Source organism: Microcaecilia unicolor, chromosome 1 (assembly GCF_901765095.1).
Source record: "Microcaecilia unicolor chromosome 1, aMicUni1.1, whole genome shotgun sequence".
In the NCBI taxonomy this organism is placed as follows: Eukaryota; Metazoa; Chordata; class Amphibia; order Gymnophiona; family Siphonopidae; genus Microcaecilia; species Microcaecilia unicolor.
The window spans coordinates 129,970,095-129,986,185 of record NC_044031.1 but is presented as its reverse complement, the minus strand read 5'-3'; the positions used below and the strand labels follow the sequence as shown (position 1 = coordinate 129,986,185).

Sequence of the window (16,091 nt, the reverse complement as noted above, 5' to 3'; positions counted from 1 at the left end):
GGAGGAGTGAATCGATCATTGTGAAACAAGAGCACGGGAAAATGCAGCGTCTAGTGATGGATCTCCAGGAAGAACAGAACGACTTAAGAGAACTCCACACGGCGTAATAATGTGCGGGTAAGAGGCATTCCTGAAACGGCGGACTATAAAGACTCAGCTTCCATTGTGCAACAGTTGTATGTTTGGTTACTATCATCAGATTCTGAGATTGGGACTGAGGTGCCTATGATTGAGAGGGTGCATAGGGCGTTGGGCCTTCGGGTGGATGGCAAGCCCCGGGATATTGTTCCCTGCTTCCTGCGTTTTCAGGATAAAGAAAACGTGCTGCGCAAAGCACGGGAATTGGGGCGCCTCCAATTGAAAGGACTGGAGGTAGAGTTGTTTCAAGACTTGGCTGTGGTCACGCTGGCTAAACAAAGGTTTTTTCGAGAGGTGACCCGGGCATTAATCAAGGCACAGTTGAGGTACTGCTGGACATTTCTGTTTGGATTACTAGTGGTGATTAATGGAGTTCCAGTGAAATTTATTTCTGTTGCAGCTGCCTGGAAAGCCTTGCAGAAAGTGGGAATCCAAAAGCCACCTGTGGACCGACACCAGGAGGAAATTCGTCAGACTGGCTGGGTATCGCTGGCAAGGAGTTGGGGGGGGGGGGGGGGGGGGGGGGGGCGGGGGGGCATGTCAGTGTCGACACAGACAGGAGGACAATCAACCCCAGCAGGGATTTCCAGAGAAACCTGCCTGAAAACTTGGACTGAGCCCTAGGCTCAGCTGTTTCTATAACTCCTATGCACTGGAGGGTGGTCTTGTTTTGGTTATAAGTTGAGTAGCTCACTGGGAGAGTGGATATGTATGTGAGTAATGATGAAGATGGTGATGTGTGAGGTTTCGTTGTGGGGGATGGATGTCATTGAGGTGGATGTGGGAGTGTATGGAGGGTGAATTTCGTATTTTTCTTTTTTTCTCTTTCTCACATTAGGGAATGTTTGTCTATGAGACATTGACTCTGGAATTTCACTTCCTTGTGTTGAGTGGTGAGATATGGTTTGGGTCCTACCATGGGGATGGGGGAATTGGGGGAGGGGTGGGAGGAATAGGTATTGGATGGTTAACATATGAGTGGGGACTGGACTACTTTTATAGGGAAACCTGAAGTGACAATCATTTCCTTTAATGTGAAAGGTCTTAATTCGCCTGGGAAGTGTAGTTTACTTTTTTGTGATTTGATAGACTGCGGGGTGACATCTATTTGATCCAGGAGATTCATCTTAGAGAAGGGTACATGAAAGGATGGTGATTTCTAGACAATACCCTCTCCCAAACTAATTTCTTGAAGGTAGCCAACAAAGAGTCCAATTGACCTGGAGGAGACCAGGAGGATTTGTTTTTCTTTATGGATCTATATATAATATTTTCTTTGTCAGCAAAATATAATTTTAAACTTAAGGTTCGAATGAACTTCTCTATATCTATTTGAAATTGGAAGAAGTCTGAAATGCTACCCATTCCACACGCAGGGCCCAAGAGACAGGCAGAGCTCTGGAGTCTCAATGCATGGATGAGACGATGGTGCAGGGAGGAGGGTTTTAGATTTGTTAGAAACTGGGCAACATTCTGGGGAAGGGGGAGCCTATTACGAAAGGATGGGTTCCACCTTAACCAGGGTGGGACCAGGCTGCTGGCATCGGCATTTAAAAAGGAGATAGAGCAGCTTGATGTAAATAGGAACAACAAACATAGTTTGAAATGTCTATATGCGAATGCCAGGAGCCTAAGAAATAAGATGGGAGAGTTAGAATATATTGCGTAAATGAAAAATTAGATAGGCATTTCTGAGACCTGGTGGAAGGAGGATAACCAGTGGGACACTGTCATACCGGGGTACAGATTATATCGTAGTGACAGGATGGATCAAATTGGTGGAGGGGTAGCACTGTATATTAACGAGAGCCTTGAATCAAATAGATTGAAAATTCTGCAGGAAACAAAACACTTCTTGGAATCACTGTGGATTGAAATTCCATGTGTAAAGGGGAAAAGGATAGTGATAGGAGTGTACTACCGTCCGCCTGGCCAGGATGAACAGACGGATGCAGAAATGTTAAAGGAAATTAGGGACGCAAACAAACTGGGCAACACAATAATAATGGGTGACTTCAATTACCCCGATATTGACTGGGTAAATGTAACATCGGGGCACGCTAGGGAGGTAAAATTCCTTGACCGCTTGATAACAGGGATCATAATATGATCAGATTTGATATTAGCAGTGGTGTACTGGAGCCGGCTCGCTCCGGCTCGCAAGAGCCGCTTGTTAAATTTTGACAGCTCTTGCGAGCCGGTTGTTCTTCGGGGTGAGCCGGCTCCATTACACGAGGTAAGCATGGCAGGAGAGTGCCATCACAGGCCATGCTTACCTCCCCTCCCGCTCCCAAACATGTCCAGCGATTGTCCTTCGCCCCCACCCTCCCCTCCCACTCCCATCCATCTTTTTTTATTACCTCCGTTGAAGCGCCGCGTTATTTAAAGCCCTGCTGCCCGTCTCTAGCCTTCCCTGTTTGCTTCTGATGAGTTCGCGCCCTTAGTTCCGCCTTCTGAGTAGAAGTAAATCAATTTTTTACTCATTCCAAAAGTACAAAGACTAGGGGGCACTCGAGGAAGTTACATGGAAATACTTTAAAAACAAATAGGAGGAAATATTTTTTCACTCAACGAATAGTTAAGCTCTGGAACTCTTTGCCTGAGGATGTGGTAACAGCGGTTAGCGTATCTGAGTTTAAAAAAGGTATGGACAAATTCCTGGAGGAAAAGTCCATAGCCTGCTATTGAGACAGACATGGGAAGCAACTGCTTGTCCTGGGGCTTGTAGTATGGAGTGTTGCCACAATTTAGGTTTCCGCCAGGTACTTGTGACCTGGCTCGGCCACTGTCTGGAAACAGGATACTGGGCTACATGGACCACTGGTCTGACCCAGTATGGCTGCTCTTATGTTCTGTTAATGTTTGCTTTAGACTGGTTGTAGCCACTGTAAAAGAAACGTTAGTTAGCTAGTAATGCACAAAGGGGTTTTCCGTGGCTCTAACCTTCCAAAAAGGCAGCACCTAGCACAGTGCATTTCTGGGATGCACTGGACGGGGCTAAGCATCATATAAGGCCCCATCCAGTACATTCCAGAAATGAACTAGGCAGGGGCTAGGTGTCGCCTTTTTGGAAGAGGCAGCACCCGAGGCAGGGCCATTCTTGATTGATGCCGGAGGGGGGGGGGGGGCAGGAGGGTGCAAGGGGAGTCACTAAGCAACCAGGGACATTCTTGATTGGTGCGGGGGGGGGGGGGGGGGGGGGGGGGTTGGGAGCGTCACTAAGCCATCAGGGCCATTTTTGCTTGGTGTGGGTCAGGTGCGGGGGTCGGTTCTGCATTGGAGCTGTTAAATGTATTTGACAGCTTGGAGTTGCAAACAGCAACCGATGCACAAAGGGGGATCCGTGCAGCTCTTTGCATGCAATCCCCTTTGTGTATTTTACCAAGGCAGTGCATCAGGCCCTCAGTGGAAGAAACACAGCTTGCAGACTGGATGGAACAATTTGATCTTTTTATGGCACCATTTACTATGTTACTATAAGATAGTAAACTTGACAGTAGAAATTATGAAAGAGAATAAAACTTACATTTTGTTAAAATCAACAACAGCTATAAGACCTGTGCCAGAGCCGGTGGTGGGAGGCGGGGCTGGTGGTTGGGAGGTGGGGATAGTGCTGGGCAGACTTATACGGTCTGTGCCAGAACCGGTGGTGGGAGGCGGGGCTGGTGGTTGGGAGGCGGGGATAGTGCTGGGCAGACTTGTACGGTCTGTGCCCTGAAAATGACAGTTACAAATCAAGATAAGATATACACAAAAAGTAGCACATATGAGTTTGTCTTGTTGGGCAGACTGGATGGACCGTGCAGGTCTGCAGGTCTTTTTCTGCCGTCATCTACTATGTTACTATGTTATAAAGATAAACAGTTGTAAAACAAAATTGTTCTATACAATCCTGGTCCTTTAAACCTTTCAGAAATCCATGACTGTCTTGAATATTTACAGAAATTCATGGATATTTGTACAGGTTACTGTTTACTTGAATGGTGACATTCATGACTTACCTTGCCATAATTTATCAGAGGATTTAAAGCTTGTCTTCACAGCTCTGATCATTGATGGCTGCATTCAGGTCTGGTTTTCAGGATAATTACTACTACTACTACTATTTAGCATTTTTATAGAGCAATGTCAACGTCACATGAACCGTTTCCATACATTTGGTTTAAGAAACAAGTTTATGTATTTATTAGGATTACCAACTACCTTCATGAGAAGATTCATTGAAGGTGGTGTACAAGTTATTTTATTTAGCTTGATTGTCCCAAAACTCAGAACTGTGTGTGTCCGTCTTGGACTAGAGTTGCGCACCCCAGGTTTAAAGTACTGAATTATATAAGCCACCTTACAAAGGGTTTGCAATCAACTTAAAATAATTAGGTTTGATTTCTTCACATGCCTAAGAGAAAACATACCTGTCCAAGAACAGCTAATCCTGGTAACTGTTTCAACTGAGAAAGAACATCTTGAATGGTATTTTGTGACCAAACAAAGTCTTCATCATCTGTTGCTTCAAATGGTACCCTTTAGCAAGCAAAAAGAAACATTCAATATCATACAGCTCGTCTTTAAATGATGGCAGATAAAGACCTGAATGGTCCATTAACAGTCACATTCATTATCAAAATATTATTGAACTAACAGTCCAATAGTAATATTACAACATTCATATATGATGTCTTCCCCACACCCACTGACCTGAACTCATATAATGCGAATGTTGTATAAAATAAGCATATTTGTTCCTAATCTGTCCTTGCCATTTTCAGGGCTCAGAGTGTGAAAACTTCTGCCCTGCACTGGCCCTACTTCCTAGCTGCTGGAGTTCCCATCCAAACCCATCTGGGCCCATACTGACCTGTCTTGCCATACATGGGACACAAACCATAGATGTCCATCAGGCATTGGCCTCATTTTTCCACTGCTGGAGTTGCCGTTGAAGCCCACTTCAGCCCATCCTGATCTGTCTTGTCATATACAGAACATAGACTATAGAAGTCTGTCCAGCACTGGCTTCATTTCTTAACTGCTGGAGCTGCCATTTAAGCACCACTCCTGTGCACCATAAATGAACTTATAACCGTTGATATGTTAAGTTTGTTTTGATACTACCCTCTTTCTAGTTAGGGATCCTTTGTGCCAATAGCGCTGGTTTCAGCTTTTTTTAGCGATTGCGTGATTTACGCGATGACGTCAGTGACGTTTCATCTCATTGAGTTAAAATTGTTTTTTTTTTTAGAAGTATGCCTGTTCAGTTGTATTTGGGAGTGCAAGTAATCTTGTAAGTACTTTTGTACTCTTTGTTCTTGGATTTTGTAAGTACCAGTTCAATCAGAATGGTTTATTTTGAAGTTCAAGCAGTGTTGCTCTTGGCAATTAGTCTCTGATTGGTTCATCATGTTTTGTGCTTTGATAGGATGCAGCTGAGGCTTTTTTATGGCACCAGCGTTCTAGCATTTTCTAGTTTTGTATAAAAGAAGCAGTGTGGGTGACATGTTAGATCAGTGCTGGCGTCCAGAGAAGTCTAGCTAGCTGTAAGTAAGTGCTATAGTTTTTGGGTGGGTTTTTGGTGTTTTATATTGTTTGGATCAGGAATTAATGGTGATTGTGAATTTATAAGTGGTTTGTCAGCAAGTATGAGTGAGTAATTGTCCTGACGGTTTAGATTGTGACTTATATATTTTTTTCAATTTTAGATTTATACCCCTGTGATTATGTTAAACTGTGGTTCCTGATGAAGCCATGAAGCGGGTGAAACGATTTGGGCCCCGTTGAACAAATGAAAGTTAACAGTTTGAATGTGGGGTTACCAAGCCAATCTTGAGAAAGCTAAGTTTATTTATGTTATGCTTTGGCTTGGAAAGCTTTTATCTTTTTGATAATGCTTTTTTGAATTATTAGTTCTATTGTGAACAGTCTTGTTTGTAAACAGGTGGGATATTATACCCTATGAAAGAGACAAGATCACAGGCACAATAAATCTCATGTAGATATCAGTGTCCTGGTGTTCAGACCTTGGTTTCTGAGGGTATTTCCTACTAGTTAGCCATTGCTGTGCATTCCTTTTTCAGTTTTTGTTGTATTAGATTACCTTAGCAGGATTAACAGCCCATACTGTCTATTGTTTGATTTATCTGATCCTTTGTGCCTATCCCATGCATTTTTGAATTCCATTGCTGTTTTTGTCTATACCACCTCCACTGGGAGGACACTCCAGGCATCTACCACCTTCTCCATGAAAATGTATTTCCTGACGTTACTTCTAAGTCTACCATCTCGCAATCTCAAATTATATCCTCTAGTTTTACTGCTTCTAAGTCTCTGGAGAAGATTTGTTTGTAGATTAATCAAAATTAATTTTTACTTAGAACATTAACAGAAGAGAATTGATCATTAACTTAAGATCATTAAACAAATGAAACCTCAACTGCCTAGGATGATCTACATGGATGACCCTCCACCAATGGCTTCTACATAGGTTTCTAATGGAGTCCCGAAAGAAAAACAACAACAAAAAAAACAAACCCAGAAAACAACTCTCAATGGGAGAAAAAAAACTGTTACAAAAAAAAGAGGTATTCCAGTAACAGTTAAATATATAAATGTCAGTTCTTTTCTCAATTAACGTCCATTCAAAGCAAGAAAAAACAAAAAATTGCAATTAAATATACTGTGCACAATAACCAAATCACTTAGCTATTGTAGAAACTTTAGAATATGTTCCATCTGCTCATTCCAGCCGTATATTCTAAAACCATAAACTGTAGAACAGATTAACAAATCCTTGACAAGGGTCCCCCTTGTTTCAAACTCTTTGTCAGGAGGAATCAAACATACAAACTTAGGCAGTTGAGGTTCTCTTCTGTTAATATCCTGAGCAAAAATTCATTTTGATTTTTTGAAGTTTAGATATTTTGCTCTCCAAATTTGTGATTTGTAGATTAATACTATTTACGTATTTAAATGTCTGTATCATATCTCCTCTATCCCTTCTTTCCTCTAGGGCAAGGTAGGCAACTCCAGTCCTCGAGAGCCACAGGCAGGTCAGGTTTTCAGGATATCCACAATGAATATGCAGGAGATAGATTTGCAAGCACTGCCTCCATGGTATGCAAATCTATCTCCTGCATATTCATTGTGGATATCCTGAAAACCTGACCTGCGGCTTTCGAGGACCGGAGTTGCCTACTCCTGCTCTAGGGTATACATATGTTCAGGTCTTCAAGACTTTTCTCATATGCTCCTGGAGCAATCCTGATATCATTTTCGTAGCCTTCCTCTGGACCGCTTCAAGTCTTCTTACATCCTTAGCAAAATACGACCTCCAGAATTGAACAAAATATTCCAAGAAGATCAATCAGATTCATTTAGCATGATTTTCCTTTGGTGAAGCCATGTTGTCTTGGATTTGTAACCCATTTGATTATAGGTACTTCACTATTCTTTCCTTCAGCACAGCCTCCATTATTTTTCCAATCACCAAAGTGAGATTTACCGGTCTGTAGTTTCCGACGACTTCTCTGTTGCCACGTTTGTAAAGAGGGACCATATTCGCTCTTCTTCAATCCCACAGAACCTTTCCTGTAGGAGTAAAGCTACTGAAGCACTATGGGCACTGTGCACCTACATGACGTACCTCGTTCTATATACAAGGCACTATTCAGCATTCAGAACTTGATTATAATGTGCAAATTCAGACATTTTCTCTCTAAAGATTCTAAAACATTGCGGAGACATACAGTCTCACAGAAGAATAACAACCCTTGTTTACTGTACTTAGTAACTGCTGATAAGGTCACGATGTTCCAGGACAAGCAAGCTGTTATCAGAACTGACGCAGGCTGTTACCAGAACTGACATCAATGCAGGACACTTGGAGCTACTTGTTTATGTTCTTCAAGGAGAACATACGAGAGATAAGGCTCCCGATTTCTCCATAAAAGGCAGCTCTTGCCAGGGTTAGCTGCCTTGTGTCAACATCAACTCCGAGGCACAAGATCTGCGTTGGACCAGACTGACATCTGAAGAATATGCTGACATCTGAAGGACTACATCAGTTAGGTGCCATGTATACTTGTGATAACAATGCTCTGGGGTTAGGGTGACTCTTTATACTTTACGAGTCCAGATAGTGATTGTCAATACCTTTATTCCAATATATCTCTGTAATAGATTGTCTTTGCCTTTATTCTTGTTTATACTATGTCATTTGCTGCCACTGTAAATAAAATAAGACCCTATTGTTATAATATTTGGGTGTGGAGTTAGTTTCTTTTATTATTTTGGAGAAGTGGGCTTGGATCTAAGGATAAGGGGTGATACATTTACTTCCGACACATCCCTAACCAATGATAATCTGATTGGGGCCCATTTTTGTTATAACTTACACTAAGTGTCAGGTACCCCCAATAACACCCTAAAACAGAGTGTATCTGTTTTGCACCCACACCCCATCTCCAAAGATTTATTAAACAAATCTTTGAAAAGATCTGAAAGCACTTCTCTGAGCTCCCTCAATAAAGAATTCAACTGCCTTAAAAGAACTCAACCATTTTTTAAAGTCTCTAGACAGTAAAAACTTCTGAAAGTAGACATAGGAAGTTAAATGTATCAAACAAGAGCCAATTTGATGTCTCAGGGCAGCTCTGTAAGCTGCCATATGAGAGACCTAGATTCTGCTCCTTGGGCTGGTTAGTTAGGGTTATGGATGATATGGAGGCAGCATTCACAAGTCATTGAGGAAGAAAGAAGCAGTCTCATTCACCACTGGCATCCAGACACTCCACCAAGGCTGCACATAAACTTATGTTTTAGAGAGGACCAGGGTCCGTCACCCCTGATAAAAAAAACTGTCATTGCACTGGTTGGGATAGACAGGAATGGTAAGAGATTTAAAAAACTGAAGGAAACCCCAGATACCTGTGTAATACTAAAGTCAAATTAAAGGGTCATACTTTGCAAAAACAAAAAAACCCTTCTTTTTGGCCATACATAGGTGCATTTTAGTGCCTAACACAGCTTAGTAAAAGTGCAGCATATACAGAGCTGAGTATCTTCCTTACCTGCTGGCAGCTTTGTTGGCCAGTTGCTTTAATTTTGAAGATACTAGTTGCAGTCTCTGCAGAATGCTCTCCAGGGCCTGGCTGCTGCCAGTTACAGCATCTCCCCCATTTAACTGAGAGATATTACTAGATTGCTTTGTTTCTGCGTCATCTGTCTTCTGCTGGAAAACCCAATTTCTTGTTCGGTCATTGGATGAATCCCAAACGGTCTGCAAGAATACATAATAAACAATCTAATGGTTTATAAATACTTCTTCCTATGATCAGTGCAATATTCCAAAAGCCTGAATATTATAAATTAAGGCATGAATTGTGTAAGTATTTTCTTGTCCTCTTATTTGTGCTCTCCTTTCTAACCCTACACCAAGGAACATACTCTATCTTTCTGCACCGGTTGCTCATCTGCTCTATTACCTTGTCTCCATCTTGTCTGCTCCCACCTCCATCCAAATTGGCAGCTCTTCAGGATGGTAAGTAATCAATGATACCCGTAAGTTATATACTCCCGTTAATTCCATATTGCATTTACTGCCTATAATCTTTTGTTTCTAATTTTAATTTTTGCTTTTCTCTTTTGTTCGGTAATGGGTATATAGAATATGCACATTTTTATTCAAATTTCAGGTGACTTTACTAGCAAGCTCATATTTCATTTTACAGCATTATGGATATTTGGATTATGTTAAAACTGTTATATCATTTCTATACTGCTTAATCAAAGCAACTTGCATTGGAAGCAAAAGGGGATATATACTAAAGATAAAGCCACTAACCCATAAAACCACTAACCCATGAAAACGTTTGCTGGCTAGTACTCGTTGCTGTGAAATTTAGCTCTTGGCTCATTTACAGCTTTAGCTAAAGTTCACAGAGAATTTCTCATGCATTTCCATAGCCAGGAACTTTATGCTTCCTGGGCTATGGCAACACTTATGAAAATTTTCACCAAAAACGTGACAAAATGAAAAGGACTCTCAGATCCTCACTTCAGTAGGCCAATGGCATGATGACCTCCTCCTCAGCCCCGATATCAGGCTAAAGTGTGTTATTCCCCCCTCTTCAACGGCACACCCCTTTCTAAATTGGAAGTTGGGGATCTGCTGCCAGCCCAATCTTTCACTTTCTCCCTGGCACCCCAATTCATTACAAAGGATACAGGGAGTGATTGGGACAGCAGCAAGTCCCCACTTGCCCTGTCCTCTAGCGGTAACCTTGCAGTACTACTACTACCACCAACTCAGATTATCAAATAAGGTAGCTATTGGATGATCTCCCCTTTGTGGTTGTACTGCTGGTCTACTGCAAGGGGTCAGCTGCTAGTATTTTTGACTAGGCAGCTGCCAGGATAAAAACAAATTGGGAATCGCTCTTATCCCAAACCCCAACGCCCCCCCTCCGGCAACAATGTGCAGCTTCAGTTTGAAAAGAATTAGAGCTTTGGGGAGAGGACATTAACATTTTTTAGCTGCATTTCGGAGCTGGTGAGCTCCCTCCCTTGGAGATGAGATCTGATGGTGGGAGGCACTAAAATTAAAGGGTCCACTGGTCTGAATCATATCAAGTTGCTATATGAATGAGGCCTTATTTTTCATGGCAGCTAATACACACAATTGGCTTGAAACACAGCACAAAATGACTGAATTTTGGCATGTGTGCACTTTTCCATGAGTTTTGCGCTATTTTCCACAATGAAGTGTCCTTTTGTGAAGTCACATCAAACGTTAGTACATACAGCTCTATTCCAGAGGATTATTCTAAGCCTAATTTAAATATTAGGTCCAGTGCTGCAGCCATGGGAGGCCTTGGGAGCCTGGCCCTCCCCCAATTTGGGTTTGGGCCCCAAAGTCTGCTGGTTTAGCTTGCGGGGGTCCCCAAGGTCCACCACCAGAAGTTTTCCTATGGCTATATTCGCTGTAGCGCTGTCTGCCCCTGCTTCTCCCTCCCTCAAATGCATGCTTGGTTTTAATGAAATTGAGCATGTGCGAGCTTCACACATGCTCAATTTCACAAAAACCGAGCATGTGCACCGGGGCGGGAAAGCAGGCAGCGCAGAGTATCGCCACAGAAATGTGGGGTTGCTGCAGGGATGGAGAGTGGTGAGGAGGCGGGGCACAATGTGCCCTCACCCCAACACTAAGGTCTGAATACACGCCTGATTAGGATATGTCTGGAATTTGATTAAATCAGAGGTACAGCATGGAACAGAATTTAGGTGGAAATACAACTGATGAAGTTATAATTGGAAGTCTACTTTAAAATAGGAAAAATAGAGATTTTTTTTTTTAACACCCACCTCCTGTAAATCCTGGTGTGTTCCTCCAACTTGTTTATTTTCTCTCACTTGTTCTTTATTTTGGAGGTCCTGGATTCTTTCTTGTAACAATTTCTCCTCTTGTTGTAGTTTCTTGATCTGCCACATTTTTTCTTCCAGCTGGCAACGTAGCTCTTCCACTTCAGACTCCAGCTGCTGCACTCTTCTGTTAGCTTGACTGTTGGCCTCTTGTTCTGCCTGTAGAATCCGTCTTTGAATCTTCTGGTCTTCTTCCAGTCTTTGCCTCATTTTAACACATTCTAGTTTATACCTTTCAGTTTCGCTGACTAGCTCTACAATACGATTGTGTTTCTCATCTAATTGACACTGTAGATCTTTAAGCAATCCCTCCTGTGGTTTCTGTGTCTCCCCCTCCCCACTTCCTTCACAAATTTGAAGCTGTACACGCAGCTCCTTCTCTCTTTCCAACGCACTGGCAAGTTCCACAGCTCGATCCTTCTCTGCTTCTAGGAGGACCTGAAATTCTGAATTTTGTCTTTGTTCTTGTGAAATCTGAGTTTCATATAAACCTTTCTGGGACTCTATCTTCTGCTGCAATTCACTTATCAGCTGCTTCTCTTGTTCCAAAAGTTTACTTAACTGTAAATTCTTTAAATTTTGATCTTCAACAGAAAGTCTCAGATCCTTTCATAAAGAAAAAAAAACATATAGTTAATATTTCTGAAAGGAACATACTTATGCTACAAAATTTTGCCACTGATATCAACATAAAGAACCCAATATAATCTTTCTATGATCAGTACAATATTCCAAAACCTGATTATTATAAAACATATTTCCCTAGTGTACTTTACTAACCAAGGCTACAGCGTAATTATTGCAGCAGAAAAGTAATATTTAAATCCCAAAATCATAATGTACACCACCGAGATCTGTTCGTCAGTTCAGGTGGTATATAAAGATTTTAAATAAACATAAACAAACATGAACTCTACCCTAACAGAGGAACTACTGCATCAAACATATTTAGCACAACAGTCCTCATTCTACACTCCATAAGAGCAGGGGGTCCCTATAGCCTGGGGTTGGATGTAGTCTACAGAGCTCATTTTTCTAGCCCCTATACTTTACTTTCCTGGGGATGAATACTGCTTTTGGAGAAACTTCTATATTTTTTTAATATTTGCAACACAGTTGTGGTAGCCAGACAGTCAATTTTGGAAGGGCCTGAGCCCAAAGTGGGTGGGCACAAAAGTTTCTCTACCCCTCCCTACGTTCTCTTCAAAATATAAATATTTTAGCTACTGAGGATCCTCAAGCTCTGTCAGCTGAAGACTTCCTCCGAAGGTGGCCAGAATTCCCTTTTATCAAGCTTGGCAGGCAGCAGCGACTTCCCTAAGTGACTGATGTCGGCACCCTATGCATGCTTAGTCGTCGGTGGCACAAGGATGCTGTCGCCGACTGCAGAACATGGTAGGAGTTCTGGCTGTCTTTGGAAGAGATCCTCAGCTGGGATATCCCCACCAACTATATAGCAAGGGTCAGGGTCAGTGTTAGACATGCTCTGGCCCAGGTCAGAAAATAAAGGACACCACCCTCTCTGACCCCCCCTCTTCTCCCTGCCTTCCCTCCGATTTCCCCACCTGCCATTACTATCACACCAACAGACCCTCACCAAATACAGAACAAGGGATCACTAATATAATAATTTGCACTTCCAACATTCCAATGTCTCTGGCTGCGTTCGTAACCACCAGCTGACGTCACCAGAGACATTGGAACGTTGGAAAAACCATTTCCTAACCTCCCTCCCAGTTCCAGGGTTCCCCAGTCCGTCTGTCCCTCCCTTCCACTTCCAGGCCCCCTGCCTCCGAATTTAAAAAGACATGTTGGACTTACCAAGTCGGGGTTACGTCGTCCAACAGTAGCGCTAAAAGCCATGCAGCCTCGGCCCTTCTCTCGCTGTCTGTCTCTCAGCTCTGGTCCTGCCCTCATTTCCTGTTTCTGCAAGGGCGGGACCAGAACTGAGAGACAGACAGCAAGAGAAGGGCCGAGGCTGCACGGCTTTTAGTGCTACTGGCGGACGACGTAACCCCAACTTGGTAAGTCCAACGTGACTATTTAAATTCGGAGGCAGGAGGCCTGGAAGTGAAAGGGAGGAAGGGAGGGAGGGACGGACGGGGTACCCTGGAACTGGGAGAGAGGGATGACCCTGAAACTTGGAAGGCAGGAGGGAGGGACCCTGAAACTCCTGGGGAGGGGGGCCCTGAAACTCGGAGGGAGGGAGAGGGGCCCTGAAACTCGGAGGGAGGGAGAGAGGGGGGCCTTGAAACTCGGAGAGAGGGGGGGCACTGAAATTCGGAGGGAGGAAAAGAGGGGCCCTGAAACTCGGAGAGCGGGGGGGCCTGAAACTGGGAGGGGGCCCCTGAAAATCGGAGGGAGGGACGGAACGACCTTGCAAATCGGAGGGAGGGAGGGAGGGGGACGACAACCATGGAATTCGGAGGGAGGGAGGGGCACTGGAACTGGGAGGACGGCCCCTGGAACTGGGAGGGAGGGAGGGGAGGGGACGACCCTGGAACTCGGAGGGATGGAGGGGAGGGAGGGGACGACAACCCTGGAACTCGAAGAGAGGGGGGGGAACGACCATGGAATAGGGAGGGGGGACGGCCCCTGGAACTAGGAGGGAGGGAGGAGGGCCCCTGGAACTGGGAGGGAGGGAGGGGGCCCCCCCAGCCACAGCCACACACTCATTCTCACACAGTCTCAATCTCTCTGTCACACTCACACACTTGCACATTCACTCTCTCTCACACACTCTGTCAAACATACACACTCCGAGGAAAACCTTGCTAGCGCCCGTTTCATTTGTGTCAGAAACGGGCCTTTTTTACTAGTTAGAAATAAAAATAAGTACACAAAAATTAAATTGAGAACCCCAAGAAGTTAAACTTAGCATGTACTACAACACTGGAGAAATAAAAATAGAAATGCATTTCCTTTTCTACTGAACACAATGCAAAGACATTTACTATGCACATTTCTCAAAGCTAATATATTCCATTTAAAACATTCAAAATAAAATTCTTTCCCCCCCCCCCTCTTCTTCTCCTCCTTTTCTCTCCCTCCTTTCTTTACTCTAATTTTGGTACTGTTTCCTAGTTTATGACTGTGAGCTCCTATTTTGCCTTGTATTGTAAATTGTTACTTGTCATTAGGCTGCGAGCTCTTGTTTTAACTTTGTATTGAAAATCAATAAAAGAAAGTAAACTTTAAAAAAAAAACCCTCACACTTCTTCACCTTTTTACTTTACAGCTACCTATCAGATTTCTATCTTCTTCCCTCATTCACTAGTTCTCCCATTCCCCAACTCATTCCTTCCCCAACCATTCCTTTTCCCATTACCATATTTCTATCCTTTGTAATCACTATCCTCTCATCCATTTCCTTGTCAGTCTCCTCCTTCCCCTCCTGGCCTCTCCCACATGGTTACACCATTCCTACCACCGTCCTCCTCCATTCACCCTTCTAGCCCAGTAACTACTCCCTCTTTCTTCCCTCCCTGCTCTTGTAGCCTGACATCTCACTGTCCCTTGGTTCTGGTCCAGCAAGTCTCCTTCCCTCTTTCCCTCACTCCTATTATCTGGCATCCTTCCAACACTCTCATTTGCTCCTGGATCCAAAATCTCCCTCTCCATCTCCTGTGCATCTCTCCCTGCCTCTCATCCAGCCCCATGTCTTACATCTCTCTATCCCTTCCCTTGCACCGCAGATCCAACATCTCTCTTCCCCCACCCTCCAATGCAGAATTCTCTCCCTTCCTCTGCCATATCCAACGTTTCTGCCTCTCTCCCACTGTCCACCATCTCTCTCCCTTATGCCCCAGGTCTAACATTTCTCTCCCCCCTCCCCGTGCAGCATCTGTCACCCCTCTCACCCCATGCAGCATCTCTTTCCCTCTCTTCCTCCACCACCTGCAGCATCCCTCCTCTCTCTTCTATGGGTCAGCAGCAGCTATTCCCACATGCTGCCTGCCGCTAACCTGGAAGCATCCCCTCTGCCACGTCTCGTCGAGGCACAAACAGGAAATTGCTGACGCAGCTCCATAGAAGAGAGCTAGCAACAGAGCCCAGTCTGCTCTTTCCCACACCGGCGCAGTCAGGGCCCAGGCCCACCAATGGCTACACCCCTGGTGCGACAGTGGCAAAGGTGGAAAGGCTAGCAGGGTTCTTGGGCTCCAGCAGCTGAAGATCATGGCATTATGGCATGGCAACCAAATCTGAACACTCTGAAAGTTAACCCACCCATCACCACTAGTCCTCTCAATGTGTCCCTCCTCTGTATAAATGCCACAAGCATACTGCCTGACAAGAAGGTGCATTCACTAAGGGATCAGATTTACTTTATGTTGCAGCACACCCTTGGATTTCCCAACGAGACTTCCATGGCAGTCTCTATATAATAATAATAAAAAAAGTATCTCCTCACTAAAAATAGATCCAAAATTAAGAGAGAAAATTTCTCTGCAAACTTTAAAACTAAGCCTAAACACTCTTCAAAAAACTATTTATGTATGTAACTGCACTTAGTCACTCGTCTAGAAACTTAGGGCCTTATTCTA

At 43.7% G+C, this 16,091-nt stretch overlaps 1 protein-coding gene across 3 annotated transcripts in view; it reads right to left on the bottom strand.

Annotated features, from left to right (window-relative positions):
* AKAP9 (A-kinase anchoring protein 9) overlaps positions 1–16,091 on the bottom strand; it is a 547,514-nt gene that overhangs the window by 47,079 nt on the left and 484,344 nt on the right. For all 3 annotated transcript variants that reach the window (XM_030200158.1, XM_030200166.1, XM_030200175.1), the window contains 3 exons: positions 11,491–12,153; positions 9,198–9,406; positions 4,551–4,659 (listed from right to left, as the gene is read on the bottom strand). In XM_030200158.1, coding sequence (XP_030056018.1) covers positions 4,551–4,659; positions 9,198–9,406; positions 11,491–12,153 — 981 coding nt within the window. The remainder of the gene's footprint in view (positions 1–4,550; positions 4,660–9,197; positions 9,407–11,490; positions 12,154–16,091) is intronic.